This window comes from Bubalus bubalis, chromosome 12, assembly GCF_019923935.1.
Source record: "Bubalus bubalis isolate 160015118507 breed Murrah chromosome 12, NDDB_SH_1, whole genome shotgun sequence".
In the NCBI taxonomy this organism is placed as follows: Eukaryota; Metazoa; Chordata; class Mammalia; order Artiodactyla; family Bovidae; genus Bubalus; species Bubalus bubalis.
Window position 1 is genome coordinate 73,700,270 of NC_059168.1, and position 15,284 is coordinate 73,715,553.

Here is a 15,284-nt window from a genome sequence, read left to right on the forward strand (position 1 = left end):
AGTACTCCCTCCGGCAGAGACCCCAGATGGGCCCAAGGAGCCCCTGAGAAGGCAGAGTGGTTCTGACTCGAGATGGAACTGGCAGCCTCCTTGGCTTGCCCACTGCGACTTGGAGCATAGACTTGGAGTGAAAGTGAAGAAGGGCAGCCAGGATGGAGGTGGGAGTCACTCTGACCCTCCAGGCTTGAGTTGGTGCTTGCCCCAAAGTTTTCGAAATGCAAGCCTTGTCCCAGAGTCTTCTTTTCCCCAGTGAAATGGTCCCTATTGCCTGGCCCCGGGGGCCTGGAGGCTGGGGGGACCAGGCCACCCTCTTTGTGCCCCCTCCCATGACGGGCTCTTGGCACCCGGTGCTTGCTGCCTTCCGTCCAGCCCTTCCTCTCCCCGCGGAGGCTGCCTCCACACCTGTCTCTGTTACGCACTCACACCCTGGTGACATCGCTTTTCCAATTAAACCCTCAGAGGTGAGAAGCTGGGGTGACGAGAGGAGCCCTGGCCCTATGCCCACAGCCAGGTGTAGACGCATCATCCCGCCCCAGGAATCCTCACTGCAAGCCCTCCGAACAACACATCTGCTCTCCGCCAAAGACTCATGTCGGTTCCGGTCTCCTTCCATCTTTCGCTCCTTCCCTTCTTCCTTCCCTCTTCCCCTCTCTCCCTCCCTCCCTCCTCCTCCCTCCTTCCTCCCACCCAGGCAGTTTCTCTTGTCACCAGCGAGTCCATGATAATAAGGATAAGGGCTAACTAACGCCAGGCCCTGCTCTACCATCTTTACATGTATCACCTCTTTTCAGCCACATGACAGCCACATGGGCGGGAGCAGTCATTTCTCTCATTTTGCAGATAGAACACCTAATATAGAGAAGCTGGGAATTTGCTCCAAGCCACCCACAGCTAGGCAGTGGGTGAACAGAATTAGGACCAGTCGTTCTGGCTTCAGAGCTGTGCTTTTTTTTTTTTTTTTTGGCACCACACACACACACAAAAATCTATATTTTTATATTTGTTGGGGTAGTAGAAAAGAAAGTAGCCCCTATACTGGGTCCTATTCAGTGGCAGCTTCTTGTTCCATAGGGTTAAGGAAGACTTTCAGGAAATAAAAGTTGTTTGGAAAAATCCAGGTGGAGTTGCTCTGTATGTTGTGATGTGTAGAAGGGATGAAGTGAAGTGTGAAGGCCCCTCACACCCTCCCATCTTGCCTCAGACTATGTCCTGGAACCCTGGGGGCAGAGAAAGCGCCACTTTCATTCCTGCTTCTTGGGATTGTTGACGGCCACGTGGTGATAGAGAACGACAAGCAGGAAGAACGACATGCCCAGCATGTTGGCGAAGATGGTGAGCTGCACGTCTGTGATCATGTTGATCAGCTGGGCTCAGCTCCCCAGAGCTGTGTTCTTAACCCTGACACCACATTGTGCCATCCATGCGACCTCAGATGGGGAGAGTGTCCATGACTTCTCACCTGACACTGATGCCACCTCTTAAGTAGTTCATGAAGCTGCCTCTGTCAATTCTTCTGCCCTACTGCTCCCACTGCCGGCTGGACTGGTCCCCAGGCCCTGGAGCAGAGCACTGGACTCTGGATCACCCCCTGCTGGCTCCAGGCTCCCACTCCTCTGATCATCCTCCTCACTGCCACAGAAAGCTGGTCCTGCGGCTCCTTTGACCCAGTCGCTGAATGGTCCCCAGCTCCTTGCCTCTGGCCTCTGACTGTTTCCAGTCTTTTCCCTCTCTCCCTCTACCACCTGTACCAGCATTCTGTGAACATAAGGCTTTTTCTGCCTTGAGGCCTTTGCACATGCTGTTCCTTCTGCCTGGAATGACTTTCCTGTCTTCATCCCGGTGACAGACTGTATCAAGACTCAACCCACTTCAGCATCCCCTTCTTGGGGAAGCCCTTGCTAACTCCCTCTAGCCAGCAGAGCAAGTCACTTCCTGATGCATGCTTGGGAGGCTTGAGGCTCTGTGGAAGCAGTCTAGCTCCCCTAAGGCATGCTGAAGAGGTCACATGGCCAGACTGCATGGAGATAGAAATGTCTGAGGATCCCCAGCTCTCCTTGCCCCCAGCTGAGTCTTCCCAGTCAGGAACCAGTTATGTGAGTGAGTGGCTTCAGATGATTTATAGAAGCCAGGCTTTGAGCTGCCCAAGCTGATGCCAAGTAGAGCAGGGATGTGTTGGCCCTGCCAAACCTTAGCCATACTGCAGATGTGTGAGCAAAATAAATGTTGTTTAAAGCCATCACATTGGACTTCCTTGGAGGTTCAGTGATTAAGACTCTGCACTTCCAATGCAGGGCATGTGGGTTCAATCCCTGGTCAGGGAAGGTCCCACGTGCCATGTGGCCAAAATGTTAAAACCAAATAAATAAATAAAATTGGGCCTTAGCAAAACAAACAAACAAACAAACAAAAAACCCATCAAGTTTTGGGGGTAGGTTGTGATCTAGTATTAAATAACCAGAACAACCATTATTAACACTCTGGTATCTTTTAATTTTTTCTCTATTTCTATCTCTCTGTATTTACAGTCATTCCCTCCATTTCCGTGGACAATTGGTTCTAGGACCCACTCAGATACCAAAATCCACAGATGTTCAAGTTCCACAGTTAGCTACCCCTATCTGCAGTCCCACTGCCATGGTCTAACCATGATCATGTAGGACAGTAGTACATATTTACTTAAAAAAATAGGAGTATAAGTGGACCTGTGCAGCAAAGGGTCAACTGTATATTTATGCTTTATCATGTTTCCTCCCCTCAACATACAGTAGTTACTTTTTGTCTAAACATCTACTTTATTTTGAATAACTGCAAAGTACTCCATTGCATAGCTTTACTATAATTTTTATAAGTATACTGTTTTTATAATTACACCCTAGATGTTTAGTGTATTTCATTTCATTGCTATTATGAACGTTGTGTGAATAGTCTTAGACAGCATTTAGGATAACTGTCAGATATTTCCTCATGAAATTCTGGGTTAAAAGGTAAAGTCTTTGGTACAGAATCACTCATCTTCCCATGGCTTTTCTTACAAGTCTCCTGTGTCTATATTCTATTTTGGAAGAGGAAAGCATTCCACTGTTGGGAGGCCAGGTTCTTCCTCTGAACCTCACTCTACTTAAGACTTGGATCACTTGGTTTTTCTGACTCTCATCTGCAGCATCAGTTTTCCCTTCTCTACTATTATTCCCATCAGCATGCAACCATGTTCTAGTAACTCTCTGCCATCTTTACCCTAGGTCCTATATTACCCTCCACCACTGCTCCTATTCACCATTAGATATCTGGAAAGAGTTTTTTTTTTTAAAGCCAGGATCAAAAGTAGAAGTAGTTAAATTCACAAGATTAATGGGGAGACTTAAAAAACATATATCTATTAGTAACTAATGAATTAAGATGATAAATAATCAGAAAGAATATAGGTATAGAAAGGATATAGAATATTTGAGCAATCATATAATACATATTCTTTTGAAGTTTACACAAAGCATTAATCAAAACGGACCATATGTTCATCCATTAAGCAGCTCCCCGAATTTCAAGGGACTAGAAGCAAAGTATGTTCTTTGACCACAGAGGAATTATGCTAAAATGTAGTTTCAAAACAGATCTAAAAAACCCCCAATGTTTGAAAGTTAAACAGAGCACTTCTCAATAACCTATAGGTCAATTAAGATATTTCAATGAAAACAAAATATTTTAAATTAAATGGTAATAAAAATATGATATATCAAAACTTGTGAGATGCAACTGGAGCTATACTTAGAAATTTATAGCCATGAATACACATGTCAAAAAGAAGAGGAAGGTTGAATATCAATTATCTAAGTAAAAACATTTATTTATAATATCCAACTCAAGAGAATAGAAAGAGTAGTTAATTAGAAATTAGAAGGTAAGAAATTATAATAAAGTAGAAATTTTGAAAATAGAAAAAAGTAAATGTAACAGAATATCATCAACATTGAAATTCATTCTTTAAAAATACTAATAAAATTGTAAGCCTTAATAAAATAAATATAAAAGAGAGAAGACATATTAATAAATTACCAGTATTAGAGATAAAAGAGGACCTAGAGATTCCATAGATACTAAGATGATAATAAGAAGATATAATAAAAATTTCAAGCCAAAATATTTTAAAAATTTAAGTGAAATGGACAAATACTTAGAAGTACTAAACTTACACAAAGAGAAATAGACAATTGGAATAGTGTTATTTAAATAATTGAATCTGTAGTTTAAAACCATTCAACAAACAAGCAACCTTGAAGACCTAGATGGGACCACTAACAAAACAAATGTTTGGGAAAACATTTAAGGAAGAGATAAACACCATTGTACACAAAGTCTTCTATTAAATTAGAAAAAATGGGAGTCAGTGGAGGGATTTCCAACTTGTTTTAGAAAGACAGCATAATTTTGACACCAAAACCTAACAGGAATCTTACAAGAAAGGAAAATTACAGGTTGATCTCATAAACATAGATGCAAAAATACTAGATAAAATATTAGTAAACTGAACCCAATGCTACATAATGATAGCACATCATAATCAAATTGGGCTCATAGAACAGGAATGCATGGTAGGTACAACACTAAAAATCAACAATGTAATTTACCACCTTATCGGAGAAGAGAGGGGTAAATCATATTATCATCTCAGATAATCAGAAGCACCTGCTCCAGGCTTTCAAAGAGGAGCTAGTGATACAATGAAGCAAGGGTGGTGACATCCTTTCTGGTGACATCAGTCAAAATGGGAATAGCAATGGCACCCCACTCTAGTACTCTTGCCTGCAAAATCCCATGGATGGAGGAGCCTGGTAGGCTGCAGTCCATGGGGTCTCTAAGAGTCGAACATGACTGAGTGACTTCCCTTTCCCTTTTCACTTTTCACTTTCATGCATTGAAGAAGGAAATGGCAACCCACTCCAGTGTTCTTGCCTGGAGAATCCCAGGCATGGCGGAGCCTGGTGGGCTGCCATCTATGGGGTCGCACAGAGTCGGACACGACTGAAGTGACTTAGCAGCAGCAGCAGCAGCAACCTGGTGGCTTAGACAGGAAAGCGTCTGTCTACAATGTGAGAGACCTGGGTTCGATCCCTGGGTTGGGAAGATTCCCTGGAGAAGGAAATGGCAACCCACTCCAGTACTCTTGCCTTGAAAATCCCATGGATGGAAGAGCTTGGTGCAGGCTACTATCCATGGGGTCACAAAGAGTTGGGAAAGACTGAGCGACTTCACATTACATCACATCACATCAACCTGGACATAGAAGTGACATCTGTGTCCAATGCCTGACTTGTGGCCTCTTGTTCCCAGTAGTGGTCTGTTTGTCTTTCTCATTGGATCCGACCAGTGGCCATGATTCCAGCCACCCTTTTTCTCTGCCCATTTTTGGATCCTGGTTGCCCAGCCTTCCCAGTGATTCTAAATGTGATTCAATGGTCTGTCAGTTTACATACCCTGAAGTTGGTTCTGCTGCGTGTAATTAAGAACCCAACTGACAGAGCAGGACAGAAGCTGGGTCAATCTGAACTTTTCCCGGTCTGGCTCTTTTGCTACCATCAGCTGCCTCTTAAAGTTATAAAAATAGTACAGAGAAAAATGAGAATCTCTAATTGAGAGGGCTCATAAGCCTGGCAGTGGCAGGGGTGGGGCAGGAGTGGCTGGAAGAGGAAAGATGGAAAACAGAGTGGAATTTGTTCCAGCTATGCAAGCTACATACACAGATGAGATGAGTGTGGGCTTCTCTGGAAAACAGAGATGATCATGTTTCATGCCTTGGAAGGACAACTGACCAAGGAGACCTTCAGGGAACTGGTGATGATGGATAAGCTAAATCTTAATGCAAGAGTCTAATTTTCCCCAGGTGGTTGGAAGGAGAAAGGGTGTTTTAGGAGGGAATAGCATAGACAAAGAGGTGATGGCTTGAGAAAATAGTGTTTATGGGAATGGGAATGTTGTGAATGGTCAAAGTGCCAGGATACAAGAGGTAAGAGATGACCCTGGAAAGAGGCCAAGGCCAGGTAATAATACCTTATTTAACTGTTAAGGAGCGTGAATCTCTCTTGTGACCCCAAAGAAAAGGATTGCTGAGTATAAAGCCAATGTTGCCAACCAGAAATTCTCTAGGGTATCCTGGAGTCCAAAAGAGCATCTGGGAATAAAGAAATTTCCTGCAAATGACACATTAAGCAAGAACCTTTCTGAAGTTCAGTTTAGTTCCAGCACTCCTGTTCACCCCCACTGCTTCCCACAATTTGCTTTTGGTTCTTTACTCCAGGTTAAGGTAGAGACTCTTCCATTGCAGGTTTGAGTGCCATTCTTTCCTCCCTGGCTTGACATTGGGGCCCTCCAACCTGTACCACAGGGATTGTGACGACTCCTGATATTTTCTCATCACAGTTTCCAAACGTTGGGGAAATCAGAGGCATCACAGACGCACTCCCTGGGTGGTGATATTTACCTCCAAATGCGAAAGAGGCAGATGCCAGCCCAAGCAGGCACACAGGTAACTTTGCCCTCTCGTTAATGATCTCAGCCAGCCCGGCCAGGCCAGCCCCACACCGGGGTGCTAAGCCTCCCGCTCACCCTAACTGGAGACCCAAAACCATCCTTAATTAAGTTCTTTCCTGACGGCTGCCAGGTGTGTCCTTCAGCAAGAGAGTGTTAATTCCAGCCTCCAGGGGACAGAGATCCAGACCCCTTTCCGGGCACGTCTGCTCTCCAGCTCAGCCCCTACCTGGAAACCCCCTCCCGCGCCCCCACGGCTCCCTCTTCCTATGGACGGGGGAGTTGCCTGTTACGTTGCAGCTGCCGGGAAGTCCACTCAACGTCTAGCGCCCACTCGGGCGGGCCCCGCAAGTATATAAAGACCGCGGAGAGCGAGTAGGACAAGACGGCGCGACGGAAGAGAACGAAGGGAAGAAAAGTGACCGAGAGGCCGCTGAACATCCTCGCCCCGGCGCAGCGGGAGCCGCCCGAGGCAGCTTCCCCGTGACAGGTAAGGGCGCAGCGGCGGGGAACCTCAATCTTATCCCCGGACCCCCTGCTCCGGGGGCCTCGGGATGCTGTCGCCCAGCTCCGATCTCAAAGGCATCTTTTGTCTTGCCGCCGTCCTGAATTCTTTGAAAACTTTCTGTGCTGGGCGCGGCGTGGGAAGCCGCTGGCAGCGGAGCGGCGAGGACCAGCCTCTCTGGACGGCCGGAGAGCCGCAGCGACGCTGAAAGTGGTGCCTTTCAGGAGCTGGCGGCCGCGTCTGTCCCGGGGAGAGGGACTCCTGAGGAGTCCTACCCCTGTTCTGGGGAGATTCCAGGAGACCCAGTCTTTTGGGACTTCTGATTTGCCGGGTAGGTGTCACTTCTTAAAAGATACCATATACTCTAGCGTAAATTGATGTTGGAAACGGGGGCAGAAGAGAAGAGGCTAAAAGTGACAACAAACTCCCTGCGTTCCAGACTTCTTTGAATTTAGATTTCTGAAACTTCGTTTCCCTGCCCACCTTAGCGCCCCCGACGTGGCTGCGCTTAAGAGAATGACACCGTCTGCTCTACATGAGCTGCTGGTGTTAAAAAGAGGTGGCCCGGATGGGAACTGTCCACGGTCCTGAACCACCCTGCTCTCAATAGGACCGCAGAACGGACCTCCAATACTGCAGACCTTAGAGCGCAGGGCAGCAGCAGCAGCCGTAGGAGGCGATGGAAGCTCAGACAAGACGCAGGCTCAGGCAAGGTGGGTTCCCAGTGAGGGAGGGAGAGTCTGCAGAGCATTTGGATCCCCCAAATTCTTCGTGTATAAAGGGGAGCTGGTGGTTCTCACAGAGGTGCTGGAAGAAGCACTTGTCTTGTGTTAAGATCTATAGATCATGGTTTATTTAATGATGTAATATTCCTTTGACATTGTTTTAGGACTTGATGGGTGTGTATCATGGTGCCAGGACGAAACTCTGCATCTCTGTTCCTCTAATCTTTACAGACTGGCATGGCCAGTGTGCAATTTTAGAGGGCCAATTTTAGAGGGGGGTGGGGGACAGAAGGATTGGGAGTGTGGGATTAGCAGAGGCAAACTATTATATATAGGATGGATTAAACAACAAAGTCTTACTGTATTCAATATCATGTGATAAGCCATAATGGAAAAGAATATTAAAAATGAAATTAAATAAAACAAAATATGTTTTGTTTAGCTCATAGAGAATTCATCAACACATACGAATTCCTAATTAGTGTAGTTCTATTATAAAGTTAATGTCAAGATTAGCAAATTACAAGTTTATATTTATTTTTCCAAGCTTTCAATTATTTGACACTCCTTACTTAAAAAAGCACATTTGACATCTACCTATTACTTTATTGCTTTAAAAACATGACAATGTAATATTTGTTTATTGTAGAAAAATACAAAATATACATGAACAGAAAGAAGATAAGTTGCTTTCAGGAAGTTAACTAATTTTTTAGCAGAAGATTTCAGCTCTGAGAGGTGGGGAGTGAGGATGTTATCGTGTTGTATTATATAGCCCATGGGGCAAGAGAGGAAACGCTGTCTGAGACTTTTCAGGAAGGTCTGATATCATGAGGTAGGTTTTTAGAAAATGGAAGTCATCCCAGAATGGCCAATTTTGAGAAGAATTGAAATATAGTCGAGGGGATTGTCAGACCTGTATGACTTTACTTTCTTCTCTGCTGCTGCTGCTAAGTTGCTTCAGTCGTGTCTGACTCTGTGCGACCCCATAGATGGCAGCCCACCAGGCTCCTGCATCCCTGGGATTTTCCAGGCAAGAATACTGGAGTGGGTTGCCATTTCCTTCTCCAATGCATGAAAGTGAAAAGTGAAAGGGAAGTCGCCCAGTCGTGTCCAACTCCTAGCGACCTCATGGACTGCAGCCTACCAGGCTCCTCCATTCATGGGATTTTCTAGGCAAGAGTAATGGAGTGGGGTGTCATTGCCTTCTCCTTACTTTCTTCTCTACTAAGATGCTATTTTACACTTGTCCATAGTATATAAGGCTTCCTGGGTGGCTGCTGCTGCTGCTGCTAAGTCCCTTCAGTCGTGTCCGACTCTGTGTGACCCCATAGACGGCAGCCCACCAGGCTCCCCCATCCCTGGGATTCTCCAGCCAAGAATACTGGAGTGGGTTGCCATTTCCTTCTCCAATGCATGAAAGTGAAAAGCGAAAGTGAAGTCGCTCAGTCGTGTCCAACTCTTAGCGACCCCATGGACTGCAGCCTACCAGGCTCCTCTGTCCATGGGATTTGCCAGGCAAGAGTACTGGAGTGGGTTGCCATTGCCTTGGTTAAAAAAACAAACAAACAAACAAAAAAACACACAAAAACCCAATTGCCAATGTAGGAGATGCAGGAGGCTTGGGTTGGATCCCTGGATTGGGAAGATTCCCTGGAGGAGGGCATGGCAACCCACTTTAGTTATTCTTGCCTGGAGAATTCTATAGACAGAGGAGCCTGAGGGGCTACAGTCCATGAGTTTGCAAGAGTTGGACACAACTTAGTGACTAAACAATAACAACAACAACAACATAGTAATATAAAACTACCACTTTTCTGCTTCTCTTTTAAACTTGGGCATTTTTTCTGACCAAAATGTGCTGTGTGGTCTCAGAGATTTAACATAAATTACCTTGTCCATCAAATTCAGGCTTTGTACTTGAACTGGAGCACCAAAAGTCTACAACAGGAGCATCCTGTCCTCGGTCACAACAGGACACCAGGTTGACCAATGTTCTAGTTATCCTGTGATGCAGATAGGCCAGCTCACTGGCTACCAGCACCATCTAATGGCTGCTCTGAAAACACTCGGGCTGTGCTTGGCAACCATTCAGAAGGGAGCCCTTTCAGCTCAGCTTTTGGGAAAAGGAGTGGGGTGGGACAGAGAGAAGGAAGTGGCTTCCTGAAGCAGACAATGAGAGCCAGGGGGAAATTTCACTTCCAAAGCTGTCCCTATTAAAAAAGATTTGGCCCATGCCTTCACAGATAGGAGATTCCTTTGGGCAGATATTTTTAAATCAGGAGAGACAATTAGTCATCTACACCTTAATATAAATTTCTTTTCTTATCTAATTAGATTTCTTCCATAACTGCTGGGTTGAAAAGATCTGCATTTGACTGTGGAGTGCATGGTAACAGAGCTTAGGGTCATTTTGGAGGGGAGACCTTGTGAGGGGTGGCAGGGCAGTATGAAAGCTAGAGGGATGGGGAAAATGTTGGGCACAGAGGGCAAAAGGCAGCATTGATTCTCCCTTTTACTGCATCTGGACCTCTTTAATTAAGCATCTGCCCAGTGGTGCTTTCTGATTTCTCTGAGAAAGTGTCTTTGGCAGGAGTTCATGATGTGATGTAGTTCCCTTCTGCTCTGTGTGATCATGTCCTTCCTTTCCACACCAACAGCATCTTCAAGTCCAGCTATTTCAGGCTACATTTGAGAGACTCAGAGAACAAGACGAGGTCTGACGTATACTGCACTCAGGAGATGAACTAGTTTTAAATGGGGGTCTACTTTAAAAATAAATCTCCAAAGTCACAGGGGTCTGGGAAATAGTGATTCCCTGAGTGATTTATGTACAGGACATCAAACTGGGTTGGCTGAGGTTTTGGCTCAGTTGGACAGAGGTTTCATTTGCCATTATGCAAACCTACTACTCATAGGAAGTAGAATTTCTGAGGAATAATAGAATCCTGGTGGACAGGAGTAGACCATCTTGAGCAGGAGTTTCACAGTCCTTTGTCTTTCCCAAGTTACTCCTTGAATCTGGAGTGTTAGAACTTTAGTTTCCTGAAGATGGGGAAATAGAAAAGCTCAGAACTTGGCCATACCTCATTGTGAAAAACCCAAGTCATTGTCTCTCTCTGTCTCAGTTTCCTCATCTCTCAAATAAGGGGTCATACCAAATGATCCCTAAAATATCTTCCAGCCCTAACATCCTTTGGGGTTTAATTTTTAATAGGAGATAAAGGGAAAATTGTGCAGTTTACCCAGGTCCCACTGCCCTCCTCTCTATTACAACTCACACGACCACCCTGCACACCAACCTGCTCCTTGAGCTGCTCTTGTCCTCAAAAAGCCTTGAGCTCCACAAATGAGAGTATTGTTAATGTTGGCTCATGGTCCTTCCTGATGAGTGGCCAACATTGTTCTGCTCCTTGCAGGGGTCCCACTCATCTTGTTTGCCTCTGCAGAGCCTCAGCCTGCCTGGAAGATGCCGAGACTGTGCAGCAGTCGTTCGGGCGCCCTGCTGCTGGCCTTGCTGCTTCAGGCCTCCATGGAAGTGCGTGGTTGGTGCCTGGAGAGTAGCCAGTGTCAGGACCTCACCACGGAAAGTAACCTGCTGGTACGTGGGCTGTGGCCGCCATCTTGATTTGGGTATCAGATGGTACTGGGGTGGGGACAGCACAAAGAAAGGAGCATGCAAAAGGGGAGATTCATTTTCAGAGATATGGCTAACTCAATCAAGGGCAGGAATAGACCTCTAGGGTGAAGTAAGAATTGGACCAAGGAAGGGAGGAAGCAGCTTCAGGGAGATGGGTCTGGTCCATAATGTCTTCTTGATTTTCTTTACTTCCTGCCCTGTCTTCTTGTATAGAGATCCACTCCTTTTAAACTATTTAGAGATAGTGCTATTAAAATAAACAATACTAATCATAGTAATAACCATAACTGCTCCCTTGACTGACCTTACCTATTCTTTCAATCTTTTAGCCTTGAAATTATTCCTTTTTAGATAACCTCATATCACTTTCCATTTCCATTCCATTTTTCTTTCCTTATATCTGCTACCAGTTACAAAGTCAGGAAGATACCACAAACCAGCTCTAGAAGGAATAACTCAGGTGCCATTTTCCACTAACTGGTGCCAAATACCTCCTGCTTCTCGAGGACTGACCTTCTGCAGCCTTTCCATAGCATCTCAAAGCCCTTTGTGCCAGGCTGGAACTCCCTCTAGGTCATCATAGCTTGCGTGTGTATTTGTTATTATTTACTTGTATTGGGAAGTATAAATGAGGAACAATACCAACTCAAGGCTACAAGAAACACTTCTGGTGGCCATGACTGAGTTCCAGCCTACTGCCTGTACCTGCCTGGCGAGGGTGGAATGCACATCACTGCATTCTGTGTGTTTTGTCAGTAGAGAAGCTGAGTTAACATGGAGAAAGACTTTCTCAAAAACAGAGCAGGTTACATGTAGAATATAAAATAGAAGTAAAGAGCCCAGGAATCCTGTGAGCTCTGTTTCGGAGAGACCCAAGACACTCTTGTTTGGAGACACCCACTGCACAGTCTTGCCTGTTGAGAGCTCACCAGGGAAGAAGCACTGGCTGTGGTCAGAGTCTGTGGGTTCTAGTCCAGTCCCAGTTCTGTCAATGGGCTGTGGAACCTTACCAACTTCCTTTCTCCTCTCTGAGAAATTGTGTATCATTATGTGTCCAGGGGAGAGAAGTATGAGATAATTTTTGTTTTCCACTGTTACTATTCTGCAGTGTTATAATTCTAAATTCCTGGAGTATGAAGTTCCCAAATCAACAGAGTGGGTGGGATCCTTCTTTTTCCTCCTTTGTTGTCCCGAATAACTGAAAACTCAAGGCTGCAGCCTCAAGGTCGTTTTCCTAAGCAAATGTGTGCCTCAGTTGTCTAGTCACAGAAAGCAGACAGGGCTCCATGTACAGGACTCCATGACCCCTGTGATGGAAATAATCCTGACTTCCTATCCTTCCATCCAGTTAGAAAGGCAAAGGGAAGTGAGTCGCCCCCTCCCTAAGCTCACTGATTGAGGAAACGACAGGATCAGCTCGCAAGACCTGAAAGAACCAGGGAAAATTCCAGATGGGTGTGGGCAAGTTTGGAGGGAGATGGCTAGGGGAGGGCATGAGGTAAGTCTGCAGACCACTGGGGTACGGCTGACGCATTATTGAAACTACAAGCCCTGGAAGCCAGACTTCTCCCAAATTTCAACCCAATGCCCTTCCCAGACTCAAACTGAACCATATTTATTTACTCACTATTCATTAAGTGCTGACAACTCCCACCCACCTACCATTTATTGACGAATTCCTATATATCTGGCTTATAAAGTTTAGGGCGGTTACCCTACCCACAAAGTGAAGTTGCTCAGTCGTGTCCGACTCTTTGCGACCCCGTGAACCGTCCATGGGATTTTCCAGGCAAGAGTACTGGAGTGGGTTGCCATTTCCTTCCCCAGGGGATCTTCCCGACCCAGGGATCGAACCCAGGTCTCCCGCGTTGTAGGCAGATGCTTTACCGTCTGAGCCATGTCACTCCAAAGCAGAGATGGGGACTTCCCTGGTGATCCAGGGGTTAAGAATCCGCCTGCCAATTCAGGGAACAGGGCCTCCATCCCTGGTCTGGGAAGATCCCACATGCTGACAAGCGACTAAGCCCATGAGCCACGACTACTGAATAGACTACCCACAAAGCTACAATGCAAGTACACCATCGAGTGGGACGGGGATTTTGTTATAGCTGCCGGGCAGGCGTACCAGGAGCCCAGCGGACAAAAAAGGCGCTGTCCGAGCTGAGTCTTCAGACGTCTGGGTATGCTCACAGGTGGGAGTGGGCAGATATCCTCCGCAGTTAGCTCAGTGGGCCCAATCTCCCAGGCGCCCAGTGGGCGACCCCGCACGTGCGGAGGGAGTGGAGGGCTCAGGCGGCGCGCGTGAGGGGCGGAGGAACGCCGCGGCCTGGAGTGGGCGGGGCCTGACGCGCTCGCCCCCTCTCCCGCAGGCGTGCATCCGGGCCTGCAAGCCCGACCTCTCCGCCGAGACGCCGGTGTTCCCCGGCAACGGCGACGAGCAGCCGCTGACTGAGAACCCCCGGAAGTACGTCATGGGCCATTTCCGCTGGGACCGCTTCGGCCGTCGGAATGGTAGCAGCAGCAGCGGAGTTGGGGGCGCGGCCCAGAAGCGCGAGGAGGAAGTGGCGGTGGGCGAAGGCCCCGGGCCCCGCGGCGATGATGGCGAGACGGGTCCGCGCGAGGACAAGCGTTCTTACTCCATGGAACACTTCCGCTGGGGCAAGCCGGTGGGCAAGAAGCGGCGCCCGGTGAAGGTGTACCCCAACGGCGCCGAGGACGAGTCGGCCCAGGCCTTTCCCCTCGAATTCAAGAGGGAGCTGACAGGGGAGAGGCTCGAGCAGGCGCGCGGCCCCGAGGCCCAGGCTGAGAGCGCGGCCGCCCGGGCTGAGCTGGAGTATGGCCTGGTGGCGGAGGCGGAGGCCGAGGCGGCCGAGAAGAAGGACGCGGAGCCCTATAAGATGGAACACTTCCGCTGGGGCAGCCCGCCCAAGGACAAGCGCTACGGCGGGTTCATGACCTCCGAGAAGAGCCAAACGCCCCTTGTCACGCTGTTCAAAAACGCCATCATCAAGAACGCCCACAAGAAGGGCCAGTGAGGGCGCAGCTTGCAGGGGCCTCTCTCCGCGGAAAGTTGACCCCGAAGGCCTCTCTTCTGCCCTCCTGCCGCCTCGCAGCCTGGGTGAGGATTCGCCCAGGCAGTGATGGCTCCAGGTATCCCGACTCTTAAAGCTGTCTGTAGTTAAGAAATAAAACCTTTCAAGTTTCACGAATATTGACTGGGTGAATTAAAAACACATTTCCATCAAGTAAAGGGCAGTACATATTGGAGGGGCGATAGTGGTTTCCATGTGACTACGTGTTGGTATGTTTAACAGGATATACTGAGAATCAAAGGAAAGGGTACTTCCTCCCCGCCCCTAGCAAATGGGTCTTCTAGAGGTCAAATAAGGTGATGGCTCAGTGTGCTGCGTTTCCCACTCTCCATTGAGTGCGAAAAGACTGATCAGCCAGCTGATGATTCCTCCAAGACAGGATTCCTCCTATTACCCTGGTTCCCTCCGAAGTCCAAGAGCCAGTGGGACACAGATGAGCCCCCACGGGAACTGGGAGGTGTCTGGACTCCGAGGTAGGACGCTGTGGTTAATGCCTACGTGGATCTAGCAGTCTGTGAGAACTTAGGCAAGTCTCTGAACGTCGCCAAAGTTTAGTTCTCTCATTCCTTCCTATTATGAGTACTGTATGAGGGCTAATGAGAAACTGGAGAGGTCATCTTTTCATCACTGAAAGGCTGAATGTGAGACCTGAGGGTTGGTATGGTTCAGATTTGACTGCTCTCCCAGGCTACCCTCAGATACTCTCAAACACAGGGTCTCACCCACATAGACGTATACCCATGGAAACACATCTGTAGAAATACAGGATGCACAGATGCTTCTTCCAGCCTCTGGGGCTCAAG

The 15,284-nt window shown here is 47.4% G+C and overlaps 2 protein-coding genes across 3 annotated transcripts; one reads left to right on the plus strand and one right to left on the minus strand.

The window, feature by feature from the left end:
- Window positions 1-1,013: 1,013 nt before the first annotated feature.
- LOC102411044 (dolichyl-diphosphooligosaccharide--protein glycosyltransferase subunit 4-like) lies at window positions 1,014-1,575 on the minus strand. Its single transcript, XM_006055069.3, has one exon. The coding sequence runs from the start codon at window positions 1,353-1,355 to the stop codon at window positions 1,242-1,244; it is 114 nt and encodes a 37-aa protein (XP_006055131.3). The 5' UTR covers window positions 1,356-1,575; the 3' UTR covers window positions 1,014-1,241.
- Window positions 1,576-6,840: 5,265 nt separating this feature from the next.
- POMC (proopiomelanocortin) lies at window positions 6,841-14,598 on the plus strand. 2 transcript variants are annotated; one of them, XM_025261448.3, is made up of 3 exons: window positions 6,841-7,009; window positions 11,169-11,350; window positions 13,759-14,598. In XM_025261448.3, the coding sequence occupies exons 2-3, from the start codon at window positions 11,219-11,221 to the stop codon at window positions 14,422-14,424; spliced, it is 798 nt and encodes a 265-aa protein (XP_025117233.1). In that variant the 5' UTR covers window positions 6,841-7,009; window positions 11,169-11,218; the 3' UTR covers window positions 14,425-14,598. The 2 variants fall into 2 exon arrangements, with proteins under 2 accessions (XP_025117233.1, XP_006055130.1); XM_006055068.4 differs by having other exon boundaries at window positions 6,848-7,009; window positions 11,199-11,350.
- The last annotated feature ends 686 nt before the right edge of the window (window positions 14,599-15,284 follow it).

Excerpts from the sequence above, each read along its gene's own strand:
- LOC102411044 (XM_006055069.3), bottom strand. The coding sequence starts at position 1,355 with ATGATCACAGACGTGCAGCTCACCATCTTCGCCAACATGCTGGGCATG.
- POMC (XM_025261448.3), top strand. The coding sequence starts at position 11,219 with ATGCCGAGACTGTGCAGCAGTCGTTCGGGCGCCCTGCTGCTGGCCTTG. Across the intron at positions 11,351-13,758 it reads CCACGGAAAGTAACCTGCTG|GCGTGCATCCGGGCCTGCAA; the intron begins GTACGTGGGCTG and ends CCTCTCCCGCAG.